Consider the following 24,145-nt stretch of genomic DNA (forward strand, 5'->3'; position numbering starts at 1 on the left):
TGAGGTTGCTGTGAGCTAGCTAGGCTGATGCCACTGCACTCTAGCTAGGGCAAAAGAGCGAGACTCTGTCTCAAAAAAAAAAAAAAAAAAAAAAAGTAAGTCAGCTTGGCCAACCGAGTTTCTTAGAAGAAGTACAAGAACGATTGTTGATTGAGCTTGATGTGTATTGCCCAGTTCATGGGCTTTCTGGCTCTTGTCCTTGTGTCTTTGACTCCTCAATTAAGGAGATTCCTAGAAAATAAAGTCAGGTTGATCTTGTTGCTATTTAACAGTGTCTCAGTTTCACCTGAAGATTTGCCCAGGACTTAGAAGCTGTTGACATTGCCTCAGATACAGTACTGAGGATAGCAAAGTGCCACTACCAGGAATACCACAGGGGAATTGGAAAGATGCCAAATGTGAGTGAGTGGTGCTTGCCACTCTGTCTATATTTCGCAATCTTCCACTCCTTTTTCCCCAAACAACAATCAGCAGAAGCTAAGAACACTTACTGCACTTCTCCCCCTGCCCCAGAACTCAAAAGGAAAGTGGGTCGTAACTAGAAGGGTTCTTTCCATCTTGGCATCCAGCGAGGTGTCACTTAGCTGCATCCCAAGTGTTAATTGACGCTGTTAACTTTCTGTAGTGATGCCAGGAAACAGTAATGGGGAAAAGATACTCTGCTTATCTTGTACTCGCAGGTTTTATTTAGAGAACCATATGTTTCTTTAGCCAAAGAACACTAAAGTAACACTGCACTATTTAGTGTACTTGGAAAAGTGAGTGAGTTTTTAGAAGGTCTCTTGATATCTTGTAGAAATTGTTGTATACCTAAAAAGCGGAGCTTTCTTAGCTACTCTTCAGAAGGATCAGACCTAATGTATTATGCTACTATGTTTCTCATGAACTAAGTAGATATTTCCTATTCATAAAAATTTATGTAGTATTGTTATAATCCTTCTCTGAGTTATTAAAAACAGTATGATTTCTTTGTGTATAATTATTCACTTCTAATAAAATGATAATGTTAACTTAGTGTAAGTATGTGTGTATTATAATGTGTGGTTATATAATTAAATAGGAATACTTATAAGCGTTTCATATCTACTATGGTTTTTACACCTACCTGTGTGACTTTTGATAAGTTATTTAACTTCTGTATGCCTAGTTTCCCATTTGTAAAGTGCTGGTTATTAATACTTATCTCCTAGGATATTATGAGGATTAAATGAGCTAAAACATGTAATACACTTAGAATCACGCCTGAAACACTGCTCAATAATAATTACTTTTACTTCATATTATCAAATTTTGAATTTTTATTTGTATAGTTTCTTAATTTATAACTACCCAGCTATATTAGTTGGATTTACCTATTCTCAGTTGTTAAAAAATAAAGGACTTAAAATATGTCACAGTTTTCTCCTCCCTTGGGATTTTTTCCTTCAACTTGAAAGTCAGAAAACAACATGAGAAGTCCTTGAGCAAACCAAATAAAAGCAATGATAAGTCAATGAAGATCTAAAAAGATATTTCTGAAAAGATATTCAGGAAGTTAGGTACTGTGTATAGTCAGTACAAGGCTATAGACCTTGGGTGCTCTGAGTTATATACTAGAGAAATCACCGATATAGCTTTAATTGTAATATAGAACCAAAACCTATCCCTAGATTGCACTACTACTAAGGCAAATATATTGTTTTCCTAACTGTCTCCCAACCCACAAGAAATAACACAGTAGAATCAAGGAACACTGAAAAACAGACTGTGACAGAAATCTATCAAAAAGCTCCAGCTCAGATGGGACAGCAAATACATGAGCATGATGTTCAACTCACTGCATGACCCTTGACACTGTGATTGCATCAGTCATAATGTTTGGCATGAACAACTTCATCAGCATAATTTATGAGCTTAGGATAAAGTGGAATCATCTCCCACCAAGATCTGGAAGTGATACTGGCATTGAAGTGGTACCATCAATAGTTCTGCTGAACCAGCTATGGCTGGATGTCTGAGGACAGCAAAGCAGCATGTGCCTGGTGAGCTGGAGTGGAACAAGCTTGGAAGTCAGAAGAAACATTCCAACAACACACAAAAATCAGCCTTAGATCACTTAGTCTGATAGTGGCATAATGGAAAAGTGCTTCATCTCTAGTAGTTGGCAGTGAAATGGTTTTATTTAAGCAAAGGGCAGAAGCAGGAATGAAAATAACCAACACTTCAAGAAATCAATATTATAATTAGAACTATTTTATTGTATTCATATTCTCCACTCATGATTTTAACTAAAGAATCACATATTCTCCTGCTGCCTGCATGTCTGTCTCTTTTCTCTCCTATGCAAACAAACATGTAAGAAATAGCTATCATAGAAATCCTCCCCATTTGGAATTTTTATCACCATGCCTCTGCTTGAGAATCTCATCTCAATGGTGGTCTACTCCACATAGCCACGCATTTAGTTTCCTTGGCCTCCTGTTGAAGATCTCCTACCAGGAGCCCTATGTAAGCCCCTGTCCAGCCATACCCCTCACTGTTTTGGCACTCCAGCCTCAGTCCTTTCTTATGCCTGCATCCTTTCTCCAGAAATGTACTTTCTCTACCAATTTATAATGGATCCCTTTCTTCAAATCTCAAATTGAAAGTTAGCAATTTTAGGAAATCTTCATTAACATTACTCCTCTCTGGTCCTTTTTTTGGTTGTTCTGTATCTCCCATAACATGCATGCTTTGCTATTTTCGCTCACCCCTGCACATGGAGAGCTCTGAATCACTCCTGTTATCTAACGTACGTGTGTAGGCTCAATGGCCCTAAAGACAGAACCTGTTCTGTCCACTGTTGCTTCTACCTACCTGTACACACACACTCACACACACACCTATCAGGGAAATGGATGGACAAGTTCATATAATCATCTTCAAACACATACAAGTATATTAAAAAAAAATTGATGTAAAAAAAAAGTTATTGTTTCTTTAGAAATCCTCTAACAAAAACTCCTCTTGTTTTACCTGAGATTTATCATCCATTTCACTTTTATACCTAAGCCAATATACCATATTTCTTGTTTTATTTCTTTTAACCAAATGCATGCTTATATCCTTTCAGAGTGTATTCAGGGTAAAATTCAAGTGAATATACTTAGATTCTTTTGTTAATGTGTACATTAGCGCTAGATGCCAAAAAGATAAAAAGTCTTTTGTTTAGGCATAGGGGAATTTTCCAAATGTCAATAAATTGACTAAATGTTTTCTAGGTTTGTTGTAATTTGTTTTGTGTTTTGTCTTGCTCTTTTTTCTTCCTTTTGATCTAGTATTGTAGATATAGTTCTATATATGCTTTGTGTATAAATGAATTTAACACTAACGGCTTTGACTTAAGAATCACATCTGAGATCAGAAACAGGGATTGTCCCTAACCTTTCCTGTGGCTTACATTACCTGTTTTGGAACTGGAGTCATCAAAATGACGCATGAAGTGCATGTAGATGTTTCCAAAATGCAGTGTCATTTCCACTCAATAGTATCTATTAACACATTGTTTTGTCACGCCAGTTACTCTCAGAGCAGAGCCCAGAAGAGCAGACAGGATTTTAGCTAAAGGGAAATGGTTGTGGAAGGTCATGCCCACATGCTTTGGTAGGACACTCAAAGCCACTGATGCAAGCCAAATGTTTGAAACGTAACCCCAATGGGCACTGGTGGGAGGGCACTAATGACAAAGCTCACCTTCATCACGATTTTCCCTGACCCTCTTGTCCACTCACTTCATGTCTGGGTTTTTTAAAGATGCAGGTCCTCTGCGTTGTATAGAAGGTTTTGACGTGCTATAACCTCTTAAATACTGGTCTACCACTTCATTAAATGCCAAAAACTTAGTCAAGTGCTGACTTGTAAATGTCTGTGGTGCCTATGATTGAATGTATTTTTTTCCTGCATGATCATCCATTGTGGTGTTTGTAAGTAGCAAAAAATGAGCCTGATTTGTTCTCCTTTGTAGAGCCAGGCCGAGGCCCACTACAAAGGAAGTAAACATGCCAAGAAGGTCAAAGCACTAGAGGCAACGAAAAATAAACCCAAAATGGTTTCTTCCAAGGACAGCGCAAAGGCTAATCCCAGCTGCTCCATCACTCCAATCACAGGCAACAACTCTGACAAATCAGGTCAATGACACTTTTTGTTCTTTACATTCTTTGTGTTTCTCCTGTTCCCCCGTCGCAACCCCATTTTCCTCCCCTCAGTTGTTGCATGTTACTTTCCATGATTTATTTTTGTAATATGAATATGTTTCCTTCACAAAAGGATTATGTGTTTGCACAGAATCTAAGCATTTTATATGTTGCCATTCCATGTTGTTAAATATATACATCTAAATATATATGTGTGGTAAATATATATATATACATATGAAAGTATATATGCATGGAAATAAGTAAAAGCTACTTGGTCTCAATGTATTTAGACAAAAATCAGGAAATGGATCTGAAATACTGAGTTAATTATTATTTCTTTCTATTCTTATTATGTTTGGTTTTTACAATAGATTTTTTAAGTAAAGGAATTCTTACGCTTGTTTACTAATAGATATTTTTATATTCTCTTACCCCAGTGAAGGGCAAAAGGATGAAGTTTTCTGAGAGAGTGTCATTAGTAAATAAATCTGGAAGTGTGCTTAGTAATAAAAGATTTTGATTTTTGAGGATCTTTGTGGATTTCCCCTCAGAGTTACAAAGGAACTTAAATATTTTAAGGGAACTATTTACAAAGTTATGCATTAGTTAACAGAAGAACTTTATATATAAATGGAAATGGGTTACTACTGGAAGTGTCTCTTAAGAAGAATCTATATTTCATAGTGCCAGTGAATCAGCAGTATTTCTGAGTAAGTTTATTCAATGGAAAGAGAAAAAATTCATTTTTGCTGCATGGATACCATGAAATTGGATGGTTAATAGACTTTCACACTCTCACATCTGCCCCTCAGGGCCCACGATGGATATGGCATCTTGTTTCTGTGGCTAATTAAGGAACAGTGTCTGATTAAGGAACAGTGTCTGTTAAAAGAGACTAAAAGAGTATGTCCCTTTCTCTTAATATTTGACTTTCTCTATAGGGACCTCTCTATTGTGGGAAACACACACCTTTCTAATTCTCTTTTGCTCTTCAAATCATTGTAGAATTTGAGGAGGAGGCTTAAGAATGCTTTCCCATGGCTGCCCAGGGCTTTTGGAAAAGAACAAATCCATTGCAGTAAGAGGAAGTTTCAGAAAATCTGTTCAGTCAAAGAGACTATGTAAAAATGGACCATTATTGATTAGGTCCCATAGATGCTGATACCAAAAGCTCTGCAGCCTAGAAAGAGTGAGCTAACCCAAATTTGATAATAAGGATTTTTTGTTCTTTGTGTGATAGAATCACTAAATCATGTTATCTGATGAACAGATACAGTAATAAATACTGGATTATTATATAGCACTTCTGCCCTTCTAAAGAACAAATCTTTTTACTTCTATTATCTAATGACTCTTTAACCAATATTTATCAGATATAGTATCAAGTCTTACCTCCATTTTACACAATTGCAAGCTGCAGTAAGGTACCCATTGTGGCAGTTACTTGCTGCAGTTTATTCAGTGTTTGGAAGAGCAGTAACTGTCATCTCCTAACTTCCTGCCTAGTTTCATTTTCTACAGGATATCACTGCCTCTATAAAATAATACTCTGCCAAAGCTTTTGTAACCTGAATTATGCTCTTTATCTCCAGCAGAATGTATAAGTAAAATGTTGAAACAATGAAAGTTAGTGTCACTCTATTCTATCGGCTTATTTTGTGACTTGAGCCAATAGAATAGTTGACAGGTACCGTAAGTGCTCCAACATTGCTACTGAGTGAACTCAATGCTCCACTGAAGTTATATTATTATTTGGGAATTGAGTTTGCTCTAGGGATAATAGTAAAAGTAGTGAGAAGAAAAAAGTATCAAAAACAGAAATACAGAAGGATCAATAAGAGAAGACTCAACAAAAAAACAAAAAATAATTAAAGGGAGAAGGAAAAATGTGGAAGAAAAGAAAAGAAAGTAGTAGAAAAAGGTCAAAGATTAGGAAATAGAATCAAGGAAAGAGCAATATGGAAATAGAAAATCCAAATAAAGGATCCTGGGTTATAGTCACAGCATCCTTATACCTATGGGGTGCACAATTTCAACGAGTATATGTTGAAATAAAATTTAACAATTCAAGACATTTATTCACTTAAATGTTAGCAGATGCTCAGTAAAACAAAAACACTTCCTAAGCAGTTGTGTTTGCCCACTGAGCATTTGGAACATGCCAAGGGCAAGCAAGCATAGTAGTGATATAAACAAGGAACGAGAACTAAGATCTAGAACCATGGGAGAAAGGAAAACAAATCACAACCACAGCATCTCTTCTTCAGTAGATATGTGGTAGTCTTTAACCCTGCGTTCTCTGCTTCCTCTGCCATTTCCCAACCCACCCCCACAAAACCTACTCTAACAGTATTGACCTCACTCACCATGTGACTATACAGATTTGGACTAGAAGTGATAGAAACCACCTGTATGTTAGGATTACCTCATTTTCCATGTCTCCTTATTCAAAATCTGTATAAATTATATGATAATTCATTGGTTGGGTCATTCAAATTACTTATTTGATTCCTCCATGTTTTCTATAAGTATTAATACTAATGAAATATTTTATTTTTTCTATTGTATTTGCAAAAGCAATGCCAAAGTTGTTGGAAGATGGCACAATTTAAAAACGAAGTGGGTTGTATTTGCTAAATAGATGTATGTTCTTTTGTCACCTTCAGCTGAATGCCAGATTGTAAGCAAGAATTCCCATATGTGTTTTATAGAATTTTGAAGTTAGAAAATTAGAAGTTTTGCCCAGGTGGGAAATCTAGTCTAAAAAATGTAATATATAATGTATTGCTACCACCTATTTTTAAATCCTTGAAAAGCTCCTACAGCTTTGTCAAAGTCCTAGATTTTTGTTGATATCTGGCTTTCATTTCATTTAAAATCTTGCTTTAGAAAAACAGAAGACACAAAAATCAATGCTTCATAAAAGGTCTAGGCAGACTATAGAGAGGAAAGGGAGTGGGAAGGAGAAATGGTGATTGTGACACTTAATCAACTGAAATGTTTTATTTCAGACAACACCGCCTCTAAAGAGTCAGCCAAAAATTAGAATAACAGTCACAGTAAAATTCATGGTTGCTTGGAAAATCTCATGAGACTGCAATTTCCTAGCATTTGTCTTTTTCTTGTGAATGAAGAGCTCTTGTCAAGTGGGCTTACATAGTATCTATGTGATTCTTAGGTATTTGAATGAAAAGTGAAAATGTTACACACTTGATGTCTCTGCCACCAGATTTCAAATATCCAGGCATTCACGACATCCATAGGATTGACTGATTCAATTTCCATTCTCATGTTTTAGCATCGATAGCTTGGCAACAGAGTGTTACTCAATGAGAGCAAATTTTGAGGAAGAAGAAATAACTGGGTGTTAAGGGAGGGAGCTTCTGGGAGAGCAGCACCCTGGGATTCACTGAACGTTAGTCAAGGCAAGGTGTGAATTCAGAGTATCTGACAAGGAACAGGGAACCCACAGGTGACCTCTTTGTGCTCCGCGAGAGCACACATTATTTATTCGAAGAAGTGATCTAACAGTCTTCCAAAAGCTAGGGAAGTCTTCTTACCTGCTATTTTGGCACTTGGGATAACCATTTCTCACTTTTATATTATATTTGGAGACATAATTTAGCCCATATTGCATCTGGATCTGTATAATACAAAGAGATTTGTTATAATGGAGTTATCATCTATAAAAATTTCAGGGTACTATGGAAAGCTTTCCTTTTTTCTCACAGGTAAGTAAACAAAATAAGTTTAAACTACAACAGCAGAAATTTTATTTATTATAAGAAGTTCTAATTATATCATTTTAAAAAATTAAATATATTTCATTAAAAGCAGTTAAGTAACAATAGCTGTCCCATTCACTTTATAGATGTTGAGGTAGAATTAAATGTAAAATCCAAAGAAATGGCTTTATGGTCTTGTAGGATATGTCCCAACTTTTAATGATACATCACTGGAAGTCTGAAACGTAATGAGAGGGAGGGAAAATGTGCTTTGGGAGAATTGGGGTCGAAACACAGCAAGCATTAGGCAGCTTCAGGAAGATGTCTAGAACATATTGGCCAGACACTCTACCCAAATTTCCCCATGGAGGTCAAGTGCCATAATGCCGTGTGACAACACACTTCCTGTGATGATCCATCCCATACATCAAACTGAAGGTCTTTTGTGACAGCCTTTAACAACTCATAACAGGTTCAAAAAATATAGAATGTTTAAAAAAATCTTTTTTCTTAAAAATAATAAAATATTATGATAGTCAACCTAATGATAAAATATTGTGATAGTCAACCTAATAGTCCATATATCTGGGTTTTAGCACCGGGTTTTTAAAAAAATTAATTACATATCAAGATGGAGAAAAATACATTTCTAGTTTAAACCACATAAAGCTTTTTAAACAGCCTTTAATCAGTTGCTGTCTAAACAGACAAAAGCATATGGAACGATTCAAAATGCCATAGATATAAATGCAATTAAGAACAAAGATGATAGAACCAGCATGTTCTGCTTAAAATACGATAATAGGAACACCTGAAATTTGTTCAGTTTATAAGAGCTAGTCACTTACATGTTTTCATATGACCCTCTTAACCCTGTGATGGGTAGGGCTGAAATTAGTATCTTTTATTATTTTTTATTCATTTTTTTATTCATCTTTTATTCATTCATGCAACAAACTTGATATCCATTTATTCACTCAAATATTTATTATCTATACTAAATAGTATATCTGTATGTTTTTCCAGACTCTGGGATGCAACAATGAACAGAAAGACATTTTCTTGCCCTCAAAGAACTTCCAACCTAGTGGTGTTTTTTGTTTTGTTTTACCATGTTGGATATTAGGGATATAAAGAGAAATATATAGTCACCACCTTCAAGCTGCTCCCTCAAATGTGGTAACAATGAAGAACTTGGGTTTTAGAAATGCTGAGTGGCTTATGTGAAGTTGCACAACTCAAATCCCAACAGAGTCAGAGTGGGAACTCAGGGCTTCTTGTTCCATGCTTATTCCCTAATTCCAACTCCTTCTAAACTCTGTGACTGGGAGGAGAAAATGCAAGTATTCCAGTGGGCAAAGTCAAACCACTAAACCACTTTTTAAAGAATTAGTGAGTGGACCATCTATTAATTTTAAATTGCTTGCTGACTGTTTTTACTTTTTGGTAGAAGCTGTGGCAGTGAAGGTGCATTAAAGGCTTTGTTTTGTTGATAATCCTTAGTTCCCATGTAATATATTGTCTGTAATGTTTAACAGTTATAGACCGAAGCTTTAGAAGTTACAAGTCTTTTCAGGGGCAAATTTGAATAAAAACACTCATTTCAGGTAAATGGCAAATGACAGACGTTCTCAAAGCTCCAGCTTGACAATGACAGGCTTCGCATGTCTAGAGCCAAATATACTCACTAAGGTAGAGGTTAGCACTGAGAAAGGCCACTGCCAAGATGGCAGAAGCCTTGCCCTGCCTCCGAAAGAGTACAGTGGGCTACCTTAAACACTGTCCACATCTTCAGTAGCACTTTGAATCATTCCATCAAAAAGATTTCCACTGAGGTCAGGAAGATTGCTTTTTTAATCCCATACCCATGACCTAAGGAGACTGTGAGATAACAGTGTCAGAAAAGACCGAGGAAAGAGAAGAGGACACCTCAAAACTGCTCATTTTCGTTTTTAGCATGTTGTGCTTTTGCATGGTGGCAATTCCTCAGATGTGAACCCAGAGTGGTTATCAACTAGTAGATCAGTATGATTTGCCTGGAAAGACTACAGTTCCGCTTTTTATGGTCACCTTATTGCTATATGAAAGGGAATTTTCAATTTTGTCAAAGAGTTTTCCTGCCAAAGATACAAATGGAGACCCTTGCCTCATCGTTTTTATGGGGTTACCCTATGTGTTTCATAGTTTTTATGTGTTGTTACAAATAGGGCCAAGTTTTCCAGCTGACAACTTCTCATTTCCACTGAGTGCCACAGGACTCCATCAATTAACCAGCAAGGTCTTCTTAACTGCCTCTCCATCCCTTTTTGTCTCTAGCAACAGGACCTTGTGATGTTGAATGGAAGAAAATGATAGTTTTCTGCTTTGGCAGCATCTGTCATTTATAGACAAGCACCATCATAAATTTGGCATACATCTATCCAAATCCAGGAGGCTGAAATTTAGTATCCCTCATAAAATAATAGATTAACTATATTTATGACAAACATCTTAAGTTTGAAGTTTTGGGGTACAGTCATGTATAACATAAATGAGTCCCATCTGTCTAAAGAGAACAGAACATTATACTAAGGCTCATATTTTTATGAAATGTACATATATCATTAAGACTTTCAAAGTCAATTTAAAAAATGGAACTGCCTCCATCTTTTGCCCATGCACCTTGAATTTGACAGTAGCATCTGTCCAGGCAAGGCTGAAGATTCTTAGGTAGTTAAGTGTTTGTTATTCTCGGGAAAGTAACTTCTGAAATTTTGAGCATTTTATATTCCTTTGAAATAACGCTGAAAATTTTATTGTTAGTTTCTCCACTTTTGAAAGCTGTTTCCTAGTGTTACTCTAAGAAAAGTTGAACCAAAAGTTGAGACTGATTTATGATTTATTAAAGATCTGTTAACTTATGATTTACTGGGCATATATTATAAACCACTCCAAAAAGCAAAACCTTGGATTTCTCCTGGAAGCCTCTTGTTAAGGCTTATATCACTATTAGAAACTTTTCTCATCTTCAGTCATATTTATTTTAACTAGTATTCATCTCTTTTGATTACATTTATTTACAACCTTTCTGCATTAAAAAGATATTGGAATATAAAAGGACTTTGTATGTACACTGAATAATTTTGTAAATATGTAACCATACATGCCCTTGAGATTTCAACAAAGGTTATTACTTATATTTTTATGGCATTCCACTTATTTGCTTCAAGAAGCATTCTCTAACAGTGCCATATTATTCTGACATGGATGGATGATCAAATAGAGCTACTTAATTTGTAGATTCTGTGGGCAGGGCTCATGTGCTAGGCATTTTGGGGAGTTCTGGGTCTGATTCTGATGATGCTGATAGTCACAAAGTTAGCCTTAAAGTATAAAGCTTAAAGTGTTTTCCACAGAAATATTTATAAAGTATATTCCCCTTCCCTGACTCCTTTCTCTGAGACTTAAGTTCACCGTTATGAACATCAGGCATAATATTACACAGTAGTGGATTGGTGCTCTCATTTCTGTAGACCAGCACCATCCAATAAAATATCCTGTGATCAAGAAAATGGTCTATAATCTGTGTGTCCAGTGTGTGTGTGATTAGCCACATGTGGCCTTTGAGCATTTGAAACATCCCTTGTGCTACTGAGAAATAGAATATTTCATTTTATTTCATTTTAATTAATTTTAAGTAGCCACACAAAGCTAGTGGCTACTGTATTGGACAGGACATCTCAGTACCATGGTACTCTGCTCTTTTTGAGCAACTTCTACTCCAGAAAAGGTAGTAAATTCTCTTAGCCACTCTTTTCTCATCTGTAAGTGGAAATAATGCCCTCCCTACATCACAGTAGTGTGGTATGGGTCAAATAAAGTGATTGTAAAAGAGCTTTACATAATGTAAATTACAATAGAAATGCCTGTTATTGATGTCCTTACAGATTTTTTTTTTTCTTGATCCTCCTGTGGTATCTTATCTTAGCTACCTTCTTTCTTCTATCAATGAGAGATGACAGCTGCCTCTTATACTGGTCAGCTGTCATCATCTTCCATTATACTGCACCTAACATCCTATGTTCTAGAAAAACAGATCCAAGCTTGTTAGACTTATATAAAAAGTAATTTTAACATGGATACTACTAATAATTAACATGTAATGGAATGATCATTATGTGCTTGATACTATGCTAAATATTTTATATACACTAATTTATTTAATGATTAACAGTCTTCTGATGGATACTGGAAAGTGAGATCTAGAGAGGGGAAATAATGGCCCGGAGTCATTCAGTTAGAAAGTAGTTTCAAGGCCAGAGTCTCATCTGGACAGTCAATCAAATGTACTACCATGATATGCTACCTTTGGATGCAGGTTCATGGACATTAGTGCTTATGCTTTTTGACTGCTATTTGAGATTTTTTTTCACTAGGTGACATTTCTTGAAGTCTGACATCTCAGAAAGGTGTGCTGTTTCCTTCCTCCACCCTATTTTACAACTGGTTTTGTTTTTTAAAAAATCAAGTTGTGAGAGGCTCTGTATACGGATCTATTAACTGAGGTATGATTCTTGAGTACCATTTACATACTTTGCATCTATAGCATAATATTAAACAGAAAGGGCATGAGTTCAAAGTCAGACAGATTAGCCCTGCCCCTGATCTCACATTACCTTGACCAAGTCATGTTCGTTGAGCATTTCCTCATCTATAAAATGGAAGTGCCAATACTTACCTACTAGGGCTATTGTCAGGATTAATAAGCTAATACATGTAAGGTGCCCAGCACAGTGCATATCACATAACAGCCACTCAATAAATGGTAGCCATAAAAGCAACATTTGTTCAAAGAAATTTCTAGGCCCTGTCCTAATTTTGATTCTATGATCATTTAATGCCATGCTGGAATGCAACAGTGACCTGAACTTACATTCCTCTTTATGTGTTTGTTTTATTATCGCATAGTAATTATTTGCACTTATATTTTCATTTCAGGACATTATGGCTTCATGAGCCTGACTGTCCCAGTGAGACATTTAAAGATGTAGAAGGACCCTTTTGGTCTTCCTCACCTTTTTATGTAGTGGAGGGAATGTCTTTATACTCATCCTTCCACTGGTTAATGTGTCTTATCCACTATGTCCCCTGAAGTTTCTGGTACTCCATCTTGCACACCGTAGTCACATAGTTAGCACATATGAAATGAATATCATTAAGTGGAATTTAATGGGGAAGCTCTGGTGTCCTCCCTAGAATGTGAACAGAGCAAGACGACACTGTGAGATGGATGCCTAGCCTACAGGCTGACAGGTTGCTCTATGTACAGCTACAGTATTGAAAGAGGGGACGACCCAACACACCCCCATCTGTGGAGAGAGAAAATTGGGTACTACATGTGGAAAAGCAGGCCTGCCTGGAGCCAGGGCTGGCTACTGAGATTAAAGGATTAGGGAGGAGGGTGTGATCCAAATGAGAAACATGCCCCAGCCTAACAAGTCCTTGCTGGCATTTCTATCAGTAAAAAAGGAGAAACTTGTCACCCCATACATTTTATTTCCAGTGTCTTGCAAAAAAATTTTCTTGGTGTACGATTTTTGGTATTTATTTTGGCTACTAATTACTTAGCTTCTAGAAAAGACGTGCTTTGTTTTCTTTCAAATATGAAATGACATAAATACTCAAAGTTTTTATCACAGTAGAGATTATTTTATTCCTTTCCTTCAAATATTTGAACTTCTATTAATGTTTTATGATGATTTTTGCCCATTTAACTAATAAAATGACCATATCTAAGTTAAAATAACTTGTTTTCCCTAGCACAATACATTTGTTCTTAGTTCTCTGTTAACAAGTAAATAAATTTTACTCAATGTGGAAATTAATTCATAAACTGAATTTTGAGTTTAGGAAGAGTTATTTGTTTATTTCTTTCAACCAAAATTTTACCCAAGCCTATGAGTAGCCCATGATACATAATGATTAATGTCCAATAGGTTTCTTAAGTACTTTGAAAAATCATTAGCAGCTGTTTTGCTTGTATTACTTGTGGTATTTTAAATTGAGAGAACCCTTTTGAAAGGCAACTTCATAGAATAAATTAAGAACTATAATAATGTTTATTCCATTGGGCCAGTTAATTCCTCTTCCTGTACTCTGTACCAAGGAAATAATTCTAAATACAAAGCAAGAAAAATAAAATACTGTGTATTAAGATGTCCATTGTAGCATTTGTATTAAAGAAAAATGGAAACAAGATCATTAGTACTAGGGGAATTACTTAAGTAAAATACTTGTATTATGCAGCTTTAAAGTCAATAAAAGTAGCAACATGGGAAAATCAAGTAATAAATTAAAAAGTTTCAAAATATATTAAATCAAAAATTACAAAATGATTTATTTATGCATGGATTTCCATCTATTTATTGAGCCCCTACTGAATACTCAGCATCATGCCAGGCACTGGGTATATGATGGTGAATCAGACACATTGGGTCCTGTCTTCATGACAGCATATTGTCTGGAAGGATAGGTACTGAGCAAGTGATGACAAGCTTGATGACATTGACCTCCTCTGGGAAGGAGAGAAGGCCTGGGCAGGGGATTTAAGTTCTCTGTGCCTGCAGATGAGAAGTTAGCCAGGCAAACAGAGGTCCTGGTTTAGGGGTGGGGGAGAAGAGGATTCTCATCAGAGAGACCAGTACTTCACAGGACCTGAGATGGGAAAGCATACCTATTTAAATAACTCAGGCAATGAAGGACACATGGGGACAAGGAAGGGAATTTAGGATGTTGGTAAGAGAGTGGTTGAAATGATGGGCAAGGACAGAAATGAAGGCAGAATGAAATGATGGCCATAAACACAGAGGTTCTTAATCTCTTTTCATGCCATCAATTCCTGTGACTGACTAGTGAAGCCTGGTCTCAGACCAGGTGTTTTTAAATCTATAAAATATAAAATACAAAGAAAACCAATTATATTGAAATACAATTGTCAGTTTTTGTTATGATATAGTAATATGCCAATAATGCATTAAATAAGGTCTAGCAGTGGTTCTAATATCTATCATAATTTTGAAGTGGTGATGAGCATAAACAATATTTCAAGCATTCTATGACAACTGCGATGTCTGATGAGTATATCTGATTTGTATTCATGACAAAATTACAGGTACCACTAGGACTGCTATAGTTTGTTGCCTTCATTTATAATTGAAGAAAATTCTAAATTTCAATTGAGATCAATTTTTAAAAAGATGTTTTTTGCCATCCAAGTTCTTGGAGCCCTTGAATTCATCAGCCCCTTGGAAGTCCACAGAGCCCAGGTTAAAACTCCTGTTTAGTGTGACAGGATTATGGGTTCTTTTCTCTATTCTCCATATGCTATGTTACTTTTATAACAATTTCTTATATCTTGATGAAGTTTGTATATCACAGGGCACAGGTAGGATGGGAAAGAAACTCTTAGCCATTTATTTTGTATTACAGTTGTGTTGTTCACAGTTTGCAATGCAATTTCGTGTCTATTTCTTGCCCAATGCTATCATGGTCACAGTCACACAGTTATAAGTCTCCAGGTAGCAATATTCCTAAGAGGCCCGGCTAGCAGGATGCAAAACCCCAGATAAACTACTTTGAGTACCCAGGCCTCTTCAAATAATGTCACTTTTTAAAGGAGACTTTCTATGGTCAACAGTCTTTCTCCTGCAACCTATAGATCTTAGATATAAAGCTGGCTTTGACAATTTCATAATAAGCTGCTGCAGATTGAATTTAGGTATAAATGTTAGATTAGAAATGTGAAAAAAAGTAGGATTGGCTTTTAACAATATGTTTTTAAAGGATTAGAAGCTTTCTTATGCATGGGCAGTCAGCCCTTGCACGTCTGCATAGTCTCTTTAGAGCAGGCCCCTAGTTAGGTCCATAAAGAGTGAAGGCTTGGTATCTGCCTCCCTGAAGCAGCCTGAGGCCAAAAGCTTCTTTCCTAACAGTAATTTTTTTGCCCTGACTAGATGAAGAAAGACTCAGTTTCCTCACTAGCTCTCAGGCTGACCTCTCCATTGTTAGTGTGCACCTCCCCCTGCCTGAATTATCAAAGCTAAAACCCTTTTCTGATCCCTGCATCTAGAGTGGAAGGAGCTGAATTCAAATGTTTTCCTTGTACCTTGTGAATCTATCTTTCCTCTGTAACGAGACATTCATTTAGAAGAAAAAGAACCTGTTCCTCATTTCACTTAGAAAATTAGTTTTTAATCTTATTCCTGGCTTTTGAATCTCCACTGGACCTATTCCCTGTGGGACTTGATTTGAGTGACACGAGTTTCTTATTCTATTTTCCATAATAAAGCTGCCTCAGAAATAACTGTTTCACATCTCTTGGTGACACATCGCAAAAGGGGCAATTTTTCAACCCAAAGAAGTTGAAATATGATTTCTCTATTGTACAAGTCAAATGTCTGGAAAACCACGCAGACTAAGAGAAAGCTGTTCATTAGATTCAAACTCTGGCAAACAAGCCCTCTTTTATGCTCACTCAGAAAAGCTGACAGGTTCACCAGTATCAGTGCCAGTTCACTGATACGGTGAGGGTAGGCCGCCAGCTTTCAACGTGGAGATATTTGGAGATGCCACTGTTTTATCTGAGTGTGTGAGACTGGCAGCGTCTGCTCCCCAACAAAGTGGCACAAGGGACAACGGGGCATTTGTCATGTGGTGCTCAGACAAGGAGGGCGATGGCTGACATTTTATTGAAGTATAAAATCGCTGCAGGCCAGAACCAATGGCCAGAACCTGATTGACATGGGCTTTCAAATGGAAAGAGCAACAACGTCCTGAGTTAGGACTGTAGCCTGGCAGACGTGAGTACAGCACAGGGCCAGTTTGGGACTTAAAAATTAGTTACTTCATTGTCATGGGTCCTAAGTTACTTAAAATGAATAAGCTTTTTGGTTTTTTAAATAAGAATATGCAGATTCTGATTCAGAGAAGAGTCACTTTAATTTATAGACAATTTTCCCTGCTTTCAGGATTAGTCTAAAAGCCAAGATATGAAAATTAGACATAAACTTAGTTAATTAGGAATTAGCAAGCTTCACAGTCATCAACCATGCTTGAAGAGACAGGGTTTCTGGAGTTTAGCTGGAGGCATGGTGACGTGGCGCTGGATGTTAAGGCCCCGACAGCATTGGATTGGCCTAGTGTGTAATGTTTTAGTGCTTGGAGAATTTCAAAAACTAGCTTTAATTTCCACGTCTGTCCTTGGCTACTTGGTGTTTTTGGGCTCATGACTTAAGTACTCTAATTTGTTTTCCACATCTGCAAAATGGCATAAGCCATATAGAAAACTTTTTCTGTTTCCAAAAGTAGTCTAGCAGTTCACCCTTGAGTGGGGCATTGAAATCATTTTCCCACAGGAAATCCTATGACTAAGAAAGCAAGTCAGCTAACTAGTAGGTGTTGTGAGATAAACCAGCCTATACAATACCAGTCTGGGTAACCTTTGGGGACACTTGGAGTTAGACCAAGTCTAAATGAGGCATCTAGTTGGAAACATAAATGGGTGACTAAAGGACTTCCAGTATATGAGTCAGTCTCAGGCCACCTGGTGTAAAGTTATGTGCCTTGGGGATTTAGTCAGAAGTAGTGTCATTACTAATGCATAAAGCCTTCATTATGACACCTTCAGTGAAGGTCATCTATTACCTAAAGGGCAGGGAAAATTAAATAATGCCACAGGACATAACACTTGGAATTTCTTAAAGTGCATTATTACATAAATATATCAACCATGTAATTGTTGATAACTCAAACGAATATAGCATGGTGTAATTTAATGGTGACTCTGTAGAGTATTGCAGAGATGGGTTGTTGTACTAGAAACTTCTGATGAATCTCCAAACAGAATACCCTATAGTTCTATGAGAAACCTTGCCAAAAAACAGAACACCAGTTTAATTGCAAAGAGGAATGGCAACATTTTGTTTTCACATGTGCTTTAGATTTTCTATTAGTGGTACATGCCTTAGCTGTATCTTTCTCAGATGTACATTGCTTGCCTATATGTAAGTTTTGTATAGGAATCCTAATAAAGGAGATAATGAAATCCACAGATTTGTTCATTTTATCAAACATCAAAATATTGGACCTGGCACAAAGGAAAGTGTTTCTTGTTATGACTCTGTCCTAGTACATTTCAAGGAGATCCATTCTGAAGAGAATCGTTTCAACCTCAACTGACATTAAATATTTATTGCAAATATATAGCCTTGGCAACAATAAGAGTAATTTACCTAATCAACAGCTGAAATGCATTTAAGTGTCTGTTCTATGTATATTTGTCTCACTAGTTAAGATTCAGCTATTAGCAGTGAATTTTTCTTGTATTTTTGCTTGTGAGGTTAGAGAGCACTGCCTTCAATTGGACATTCCTTATTTCAACAAAATTATTGGACACCTATGGTTTTCTGTACACTGGCCATGAAGATAAATTAAGACATGGTTCCAGGACTCAAGACTGTCTCTATCTTGGTAATCATTTTGAAGTGTGAATAAATAATTATAATTAATGTAAGATCATAATATAATTATGTGAAGAGGAATACGAGAGCATAGAGCAGGGAAGGAGGGAGGAGGCAGGCTCAGAGTCTAGAAGTAGCAAGATAAGTAAAGAAGTTTATGATGATTCAGAGAGAATAGATGAGGGCCTGAAATGAGGCAGTGGCACAAAGCAGATGCTGAATGCATGTCTGCTCAATGAAAGGGTGAATAAGGCTGATAGAAGAGATAGTTAGAAGATGCTATCAATAAACTTCAGTAGTCACTTAAATGAAGAAGATAAACAGGGAAGAATTCAAGAGTCATCACTGACAGTTAACATATAACTAACTGGTAATGCCATTAATTGATTTGAGGACTACTTGGAAATATCTATGAACGTCTAGAAAGAGATATCCTACAGGCTATCAGAGGAAAAGGGGTCTTCAACTGGAGAGAAAGGTAGAGAATTCACCTGTGGATTTAGGAATCTATGTCAATGTGGTAGAGGAGGTCACTGAAGTAATTAGATAATATAATGCCCAAGAGAAGGACAAATGTGTGACCTTGAGGAATGCCAACACTTAAAGGAAGACAAAATAGAAGCTCATGAAGGGGACCTAGAATGAGCCATTGTAGAAGCTGAAGAGAATCTGGAAAGGGAAGTGTTATAGCCATCAATGGGGAAAAGTGTTGTGGATATTATGGGAAAAAGTTCCAAGAAGAAATTTGTGCCCAATGCAAGAGAAGACTGAGGAGAGACTGTTGGCTTTGGCAGGAAGATAAGGATCAACAGGAAGAAGGAGCAGAAAAGCCCACTTCACATGCTCACTTCCTGTTCAGCACCCGAGAGAAGGCAGAAGGAGGTTGAGGGGAAGCTCCAGGAATGAACCAAGTCAGGAAATGACTTTTGGAACATGGAGGTTTCAGCATTTTGTAGACAGAAATAATCTAATAGAAAGAAAGCAGTTCAAGCTACAATAGGAAAGAAAGATTTAAAAGAGAGAGGCCAAGTGAAAGCATATACATTTTCCTCAGAGATATGAAGAAAATAGGTACAGATGGAAGAAATTGTAACATCAAGGATAATCTCATCCAGTTTCCCCATTTCTCTAAGAAATAGGAGATGAGACATTTGCTAATGACAGATTTGGAGTATTGGTAGGGAACTTACGAAGGCTAAAGCTTCCAAGGGGAAGCTGACTGATACATATATTCCCTTTATATAATCTCTTCCCCCCCCCATTTCTTTCATTTATTGACCTCTTCTCCAGGTAGGTAACTTTTCATTTTATATTTTCCTAATTTAAGCAAATCTAATCTATATGATTACAGAATTTTAAAATGTATGTGACTATTGCATTGCCAAGAAAGCTCTGGTTTCCAAAAAAAAGAAAACCTTTTAAATAGTGCATTCAAATTATTACTATATTTTCCAAGATCTTTCTGCACATAACCTTTCAGGAAACCATCTAAAAAATAAAGTGAGGCAAATCGACTACTGTATTTGATCATTATCTACAATATTGGCCTTTTCTTCCTGCTCCTTTATCTGAGTGCAGGCCTTTTATACTACAAATGAATACCCCTTTCTTTGTACATCCAACAATATAGTGATGATGCTCTGGTATCTGTACATTTCTTATAACATTTTGTTAAACAAAGAACTACAAAGTGCTGAATTGACTTGTTCATCTTGCAGCTTGTGTGCTGCTGTGTCTTTATTAATTTTTTTTTTTTTGCAAATCTATTAACTATCTTAATGGAATTCTACTTTAAACTTTAAAATATCTGTCATCAGTTGGTGATTTCTATCACTTGTACTGTGTCAAATGTGTAGGTAAGGAGGAAAAAAACAAGGTAAAGGCTTAAGGAGTCTTCTGCAGCACACCAGTTTACATACATACAGGTTTGTAGTTTGTTTGTTTTTCTTTTTGTCTGGTGCAGAGCCCCATGGGCTTTTCAGCTTCATTTTTCACAAGACTGCACAAGTGGAAGAAAGTAGGTCCTCTGACTGACACCCATTAATTTCTTATTATTTAGAAAGTGGGAAGATAAAGCAGAAGAGAATGATTTCAGAATTCCTTATCAAAGTGAGCTAACTTGGTTTAATGAGTGCTAAGCAGCAATATGGGCATTGCTTTGTTTTTTGGAATAATAAAGAGATATTGGACAAGGTGCCTGTGAATACAGGAAAGAATATGACTTTTCTTTTCACTGCATGCTTCTGTTTAGTTGTTTTTAGTGCAATATTAATTATAAAAGGAAAAATTAATTGCATTAATTGACAAGCAGTATTCTTCAGTAACCTCAGAAAGCAACAAAGTATGATTCTGTAATATTAAAATTGTGGCCTTGGTATCAAGTTTTGGGGCTCCTTTTCTATTCTGGAAATCTTATCTAGGAAAGACATCAGTAGGTATCAATGAGTAAGTTTCATGGTTTTTCAAAGATTCTTTTTGACAAATGGTAAATGACTACACAATAAGCATTACATTTTCATTGAAAGCAAAATACACATATTAAAACTCTACCTTAAATTTTAGTCTTTTAAAATAATAATGATAAAAATATGCAAATAGATAATAATATCACCCCCTGCAAATTAAAAATTAAAATCATTGCTTCAGGGCCCGGGGTGTTGAGCTTGGATTGTATAGTTATAGTGATTTGCTTGTGAAGACTGGTCCACCATTTTTCAGTCCACAGTGCTAAATGGTATGGATTTAGAAACCCATGGTCTTGAGTATAAAATAGAATTCATAACCTAGACCTCATTGTCTGAGCTTATCTCTCATAACTATTAACTGTTTTCAGAGCTTCTCCTGTGGCTGCTGTTTCTCAAAATAATCCTTGTACTAAAGAGGCATATTTAGGGGTGGCATATTCTAGTCTCCTTAATACCATTCCCTGAATGGTCTATACAACCACTGAGGAAACAGTATTAAAGCAGACTAATTTATCTGGTTCTCAGCAAATTTTTCCCATAATGTGCTCTGTTTCCTATGGCCTTATGTAACTTAGATATATTAATATAAAGATGTTACCATCTACTCACCTTTATTCAACAACACTGATACTATGTGTTAGACAGGATCTGGAACAATTGAAATTTTCATACATTGCTGATAGGAATATAAACTGGTACAATGATTTTGGACAACTGTTTTCAGAATCTACTAAAGCCAGGTATATGAATATCTTGTGGCCCAGCCAATTCTGCTGTGTATATATATTTAACATAAATGAGTATTTATGTCTACCAACAAACACTTATAAGAATGTCTATAGTAGCATTATTCAAAATGGCCAAGAACTGAAAACATTTCAAATGTTCAATAGCAAAATAGAGAAATAAATTGAGGCATATTCATACAATGGAATACTACCCAGAAATGGGGGGAAAAAAACTTCCATATGTAACAGCGTGGATGAATCTTATAGACATAATGTTGAGAGAAAGAAGCCAGACACAAAGGAACATATATTGTGTGATCCCACATATATGAAGCTCAAAAACAGGTAAAACTGATCTAAGCTGATAGAGGTGGCTACCTTTGGGAGGCACTATCAGCTAGTGGGAGTTCAAGGGAGCCTTCTGGGGTGGCAGAAACATTCTATATCTTCATATGTGCTGTGTTTTCATGAGTGTATAAATATGTAAAAATTTATTAAAATTTATGTACAGTATATATTATACCTCAATAAAAATAAATAAAAAAGAAATTAATAGGTATACATAGTAACAGTTTATCTTATTAGAGTGTGTGAAAAAAATGAGAGATATATATATACAGTGCTTGATCTATAGTGAGTACCCAGTTAGTGTTAGCTATTGATTTGTGATTATTATTGTTGTTTTTAACATTACCGTAAGATACAATTGTCTGGAGCAGCCATCAGGCTAAGCAAATTTCCCTAACAATGACTGCACCTCTGATTTCAGCTTTCAAGAACCATGCCCCAACCAACTTAACATCACTAGTTTTCTCTAAAAAGAAGTTTATTATTATTATAAAGGTTTCTTAGTGTAGAATTTTTTAATTCTCAAAACTGCAATTAGTTCGATATTTTTGTTTCCTTTCAGAATAGATAAGAATTTTTTAATTACTTTGAAATACAAACCATCATTAATCTTATGAAAAGACATTCATCTGCTTTAGTAATAAAAGAAATGCAAATCAAATTAACAATGAGGTACCTGTATTTCATCTGTTGGATTGGTAAAGACAATGGGTAATTAGGTTGGTTAAGGTACAGGGAAGCCAGCAATCTCTTATGAAGCTCCTGAGAGTGTTAATTTGTATGATTATTCTGGAAGGGCAATGGGCAATGTGTATAGAAGCTCAAAAATGCACATGTTCTTTGTCCCAGCAATTCCTCTTCAAAGTTTATGCCCTAAGGAAATTATCAGACAAGTTTACAGAGATATCTGCATACAATATTATTTATATAACTTGTTTATTGAATGTATGAATTCAATGAGGTAAAAACATGATTGCCTATACCGTCATGCATTGCTTAAAAACTGGGATAGGTTTTGAGAAATGTGTTGTTAGGTGATTCTGTCATTGTGCAAATATTGTAGAGTGCACAGTACTTACACAAACCTAGATGGTATAGTCTACTACACACCTAGGCTATGTGGTATAGCCTATTGCTCCTAGGCTACCAACCTGTACAGCATGTTACTGTACTGAATACTATAGGCAATTGTAACACTATGCTAATTATTTTTGTATCTAAACATATCTAAACATAGAAAAGTTATAATAAAAATGCAATATAGAAGATTTTTAAAATGGTACACCTACATAGGGCACTGTATTGCTCCATGAATGGAGCCTGTAGGACTGGAAGTTGCTCTGGGTAAGTCAGCGAGTGGTGAGTGAATGTGAAGGCCTAGGACATTACTGTACACTGCTGTAGTCTTTATAAACACTGTACACTAAGGTGATACTAATTTTATAAAAAATTTTTTTCTTTCTTCAGTAATCAGTTAACCTTGGCTTACCATAACATTTTTACTTTACACACTTACATTTTTTAAACTTTTGACTTTTTTATAACACTTAGCTTAAAACATACACACATTATACAATTGTACAAAAATATTTTTCTTTATATCCTTATTGTATAAGCTTTTTTCTATTTTTAAATTTTTTATTTATTTATTTTTTTTTAAACAATGACACAAACACACACATTAGCCTAGGGCTACACAGGATCAGGATCATCAATATCTCAGTCTTCCACTTCCACGTCTTAACTCACTGGAAGGTCTTTAGGCACATAATTCCTAGGTGGAGCTGTCATCTCCTATGATAACAGTGTCTTCTGAAATACCTCCTGAAGGACCTACCTAAGGCTGTTTTGCAGTTTACTTCTTTTTTATAAGTGGAAGGAGTACATTCTAAAATAATGATTAAAAGTATAGTATAGTAAATACATAAACCAGTAGCATAGTCATTTATTATCATTACCAAGTATTATATTATGTACTATACATAATTGTATTGCTAGACTTTTATATAACTGGAAGCGCAGTAGGTTTGTTTACACCAGCATCACCACAAATAGTGAGTAATGTGTTGCACTATGTCATGATGACTACAATGTCACTGATAGTAATTTTTTAGCTCCATTGTAATCACATGGGACCACCATCACATATGTGGTTCACTGTTGACCAAAACGTCATTATGCAGCACATAATTGTATACTCTATTGAATCTCCCTTTCTCATTCCTCAGA

At 35.9% G+C, this 24,145-nt stretch overlaps 1 protein-coding gene across 12 annotated transcripts in view; it reads left to right on the forward strand.

Moving 5' to 3' along the window:
* The window catches only part of ZNF385B (zinc finger protein 385B), a 369,836-nt gene that overhangs the window by 334,962 nt on the left and 10,729 nt on the right, over positions 1–24,145 (forward strand). For 11 of the 12 annotated variants that reach the window (XM_069492682.1, XM_069492761.1, XM_069493153.1 and 8 more), the window contains one exon: positions 3,983–4,145. In XM_069492682.1, coding sequence (XP_069348783.1) covers positions 3,983–4,145 — 163 coding nt within the window. Of the gene's footprint in view, positions 1–3,982; positions 4,146–18,259; positions 18,356–24,145 lie in introns of all 12 variants that reach the window. The other variant, XM_069492605.1, reaches the window with a different exon arrangement.

Source organism: Eulemur rufifrons, chromosome 1, assembly GCF_041146395.1.
Source record: "Eulemur rufifrons isolate Redbay chromosome 1, OSU_ERuf_1, whole genome shotgun sequence".
In the NCBI taxonomy this organism is placed as follows: domain Eukaryota; kingdom Metazoa; phylum Chordata; class Mammalia; order Primates; family Lemuridae; genus Eulemur; species Eulemur rufifrons.